General features: G+C 45.2%; 1 protein-coding gene across 1 annotated transcript; it reads left to right on the top strand.

Annotated features, from left to right (window-relative positions):
• The first annotated feature begins 795 nt into the window (after positions 1-795).
• On the top strand, positions 796-2,228 carry LOC115992948 (caffeoylshikimate esterase). The gene has a single exon (XM_031117195.1). The coding sequence runs from the start codon at positions 941-943 to the stop codon at positions 1,898-1,900; it is 960 nt and encodes a 319-aa protein (XP_030973055.1). The 5' UTR covers positions 796-940; the 3' UTR covers positions 1,901-2,228.
• The last annotated feature ends 964 nt before the right edge of the window (positions 2,229-3,192 follow it).

Raw genomic sequence — 3,192 nt, 5'->3', positions numbered from 1 at the left:
ATGGGACCCACGTGGGGGTACGGTGTGAAACTGGTTCAGGGTAAATACGTTCCTTCCACATTAAATGCACCCGCCAACGTCCTAACCATATTAATGAGAAAAGACGCCTGGACAGAGTGACTTCGATCATCGCAACTAACAAAAAGTAAGGGGGGGACAGCTGATGGGACGGGTACTGAAGTAGGCACTTGCCTGATCAACAAGTGAAGGGTTAAGATCAACCAAGAATGGCTATATAATGTGAAGGTTGATGCGCCAAGAAGAGTGGCTGGGAAAAAAGGCCAAGAACAAAAGCCTCCCAGATCGCCTCAAGGAGAAAGACTCCTCGAGCGAACACGGCCTAATTCTGTACGAATAAGATGACTAACCCTCGTCCGGTGACCAAGGTCTAGCCTTTCAAACCCACACTCTATAAGTGATATTATTTGGACTTTTTTACATGTGAACCCAACATCAACATCATTATGAGTCGTTACAAATTGTGTCCTTATATAAGTTAAAGATCAAAACCTTTTAATAAATTCTTTAATTAAATGCGGGCTGAAGCTCACTTTTTTTTTTTTTCCTTTTTCTTTTTTTTGGGATCAAATCAACTCACTTTCTACTCAAATCCAAAAGAGATAAGTAATCCTAATCCAAATCCAAATCCGAATCCAAATTGGTATCACCAACTCCCAAGTGGTGGACCCCACCCAAAATGCAGTGAGGAAAAGTCATCCCACCACCAACTCTCTCACCCACCAAACCCCCGTAGGCCCCACAATTCGGCTTAACATCGGTAGGTGAAATCGAATGAAAATCAAACAAAGCCACCCCCAGACCAACCTCTTCAAAAACCAACGTTTTATCGTATCCACTCATCACCACCACAACAACCACACCTTCCAAATTCAGAAACTCACCGTTTCTTTCCACGTCTCTCACCACCACCACCGCCGCCATGCCACCCGAAACGCCCGCAAACTTCTGGGGCGACATGCCCGAAGAAGAGTACTACACCTCCCAAGGCGTCAAGAACACCCAATCCTACTTCGAAACGCCGAACGGCAAACTCTTCACCCAATCCTTTTTACCGTTGAATCAAACAGTCAAAGCCACAGTCTACATGACCCACGGCTACGGCTCCGACACTGGCTGGCTCTTCCAGAAAATCTGCATCAACTTCGCCACCTGGGGCTACGCCGTCTTCGCCGCCGATCTCCTCGGCCACGGAAGATCCGACGGCCTCCGCTGCTACCTAGGCGACATGGAGACAATCGCCGGAAGCTCCCTATCTTTCTTCCTCCACATCCGCAACAGCGAGCCGTACAAAACTCTCCCAGCTTTCCTCTTCGGCGAGTCCATGGGCGGAGCTACAGCTATGCTCATGTACTTCCAATCTCCGCCGGACGCGTGGACGGGCCTGATTTTCTCGGCCCCGCTCTTCGTCATGCCGGAAAACATGAAACCTAGTAAGGTGAGGCTCTTCATGTACGGAATGCTGTTTGGGATCGCTGACACGTGGGCAGCCATGCCCGACAACAAGATGGTCGGGAAAGCGATTAAGGATCCGGAGAAGTTGAAGATTATAGCTTCGAATCCGAGGAGGTACACTGGGAAGCCAAGAGTTGGGACGATGAGAGAGCTGGCTAGGGTGTGCCAGTACATACAGGACAGTTTTGAGAAAGTCACGGCGCCATTTTTGACTGTACATGGTACCTCGGATGGGGTCACGTGCCCCACGTCGTCGAAGCTGTTGTACGAGAAGGCGGCGAGTGAGGATAAGTGTTTGAAGATCTATGATGGGATGTACCATTCGTTGATTCAAGGGGAGCCAGATGAGAATGCAAACCTTGTGTTGAAGGATATGAGGGAGTGGATTGATGAGAGAGTTGAGAGGTATGGGTCCAAAAATCTTTGATCAAATATTTGCCACTTTGTAATTTTATTTCTTGATCTTTCCTTCTTCTTTTTTGGGTTTTAAAAAAAAAATTAAAAAGTTAAAAGTGTTAAAGGGGTGGAGCCGTGGAGCAGATTGTCGATTTAAAAGTCAATGGTTGAATCAAAAATGTAATAATGATCATGGATTACTGGTAGACTTTACGGTGTTGTTGTGTTGAATGTTATATAACCTCGATTGTGTGTTTGTGAGGGGTTATCCTTTTAAAAAATCTGTCAAAACACAATTAGAACAATCCCAATTTGATGTACAAGGATAAATTATGATAGAAGGATTTTGATTTATTTAAGGTTTTTTTTTTTTTTTTTGGTTAAAAGGGAAAAACATAAACAACACTAAGCAACAGAAACAGGGGCAGGACAGAGCCTACTACCAACCAGCCCAACGGCATCATCCTCCAACAAGGTAGATAACTCCACCGGAAGATTTGAAAAAACAACAAACTCCCTGTCTAGCAGTAATCCTATTCTAGCCAAAAAATCAGCGCACTTGTTCGCCTCCCTATAGATATGCCTGAATCTTCTCTGAGGAATTTGGTTAGCCATAATTCTGCAATCTTCCATGATAGTTGAGACAAAAGCATTACAAGAAGAGGGAGAGTTAAAGGCATCCACAATGGCTTTAGCATCTACCTCAATAATAACAGAATGCACATTAGCTTGCAGACACAGATGCAGACCATCACGCAGCGCCCATAATTCCGCCATAAAACTATTTGTACTCCCAATCCTTCTAGCAAAACCTGTCACCCAACTCCCATTTTCATCTCTAATTAGCCCACCTCCACCTGCTAGACCAGTATTGCTTATTGCCGAACCATTCGTGTTCAAAGTGAGCCAGCCAACCATCGGTTTCTCCCATCTAACACTCCTTATAACTGTCCTTTTGGTGGCCAAGCCATTGTTCGCACAGAAATAGAACTCCGAAGCACGATCCATCACTTACTTGCTTAGTTTGGGGTTAGGATTTTTCTGGTTGAAGATGCAAAGATTCCTCTCCTTCCAAAGCAGCCAAATGCCAAATAAGAAAATAAGATTCCACGGCAGGGAACCAGGTTGGTGATAAGAGCTAGATGTGGCATTATAGAAAAGCCAATCCTATAAGCTCAAGGAGAAGAAATTATGCTTGATTACCCGCCTACCCAAGTGCAGCCACAAATTCTTACTAACGGGGCAGTCACGCAGTCTGTGCAAGATAGTTTCTGCCTCAACATGACACTGGGGGCAGCAAACATCAACTTGAAGACCTCTATC

The sequence above is a fragment of the Quercus lobata genome, chromosome 5, assembly GCF_001633185.2.
Source record: "Quercus lobata isolate SW786 chromosome 5, ValleyOak3.0 Primary Assembly, whole genome shotgun sequence".
Lineage (NCBI taxonomy): Eukaryota > Viridiplantae > Streptophyta > Magnoliopsida > Fagales > Fagaceae > Quercus > Quercus lobata.
Note: the sequence above shows the minus strand (reverse complement) of the source record. Positions and strands in the feature narration are given on the sequence as shown.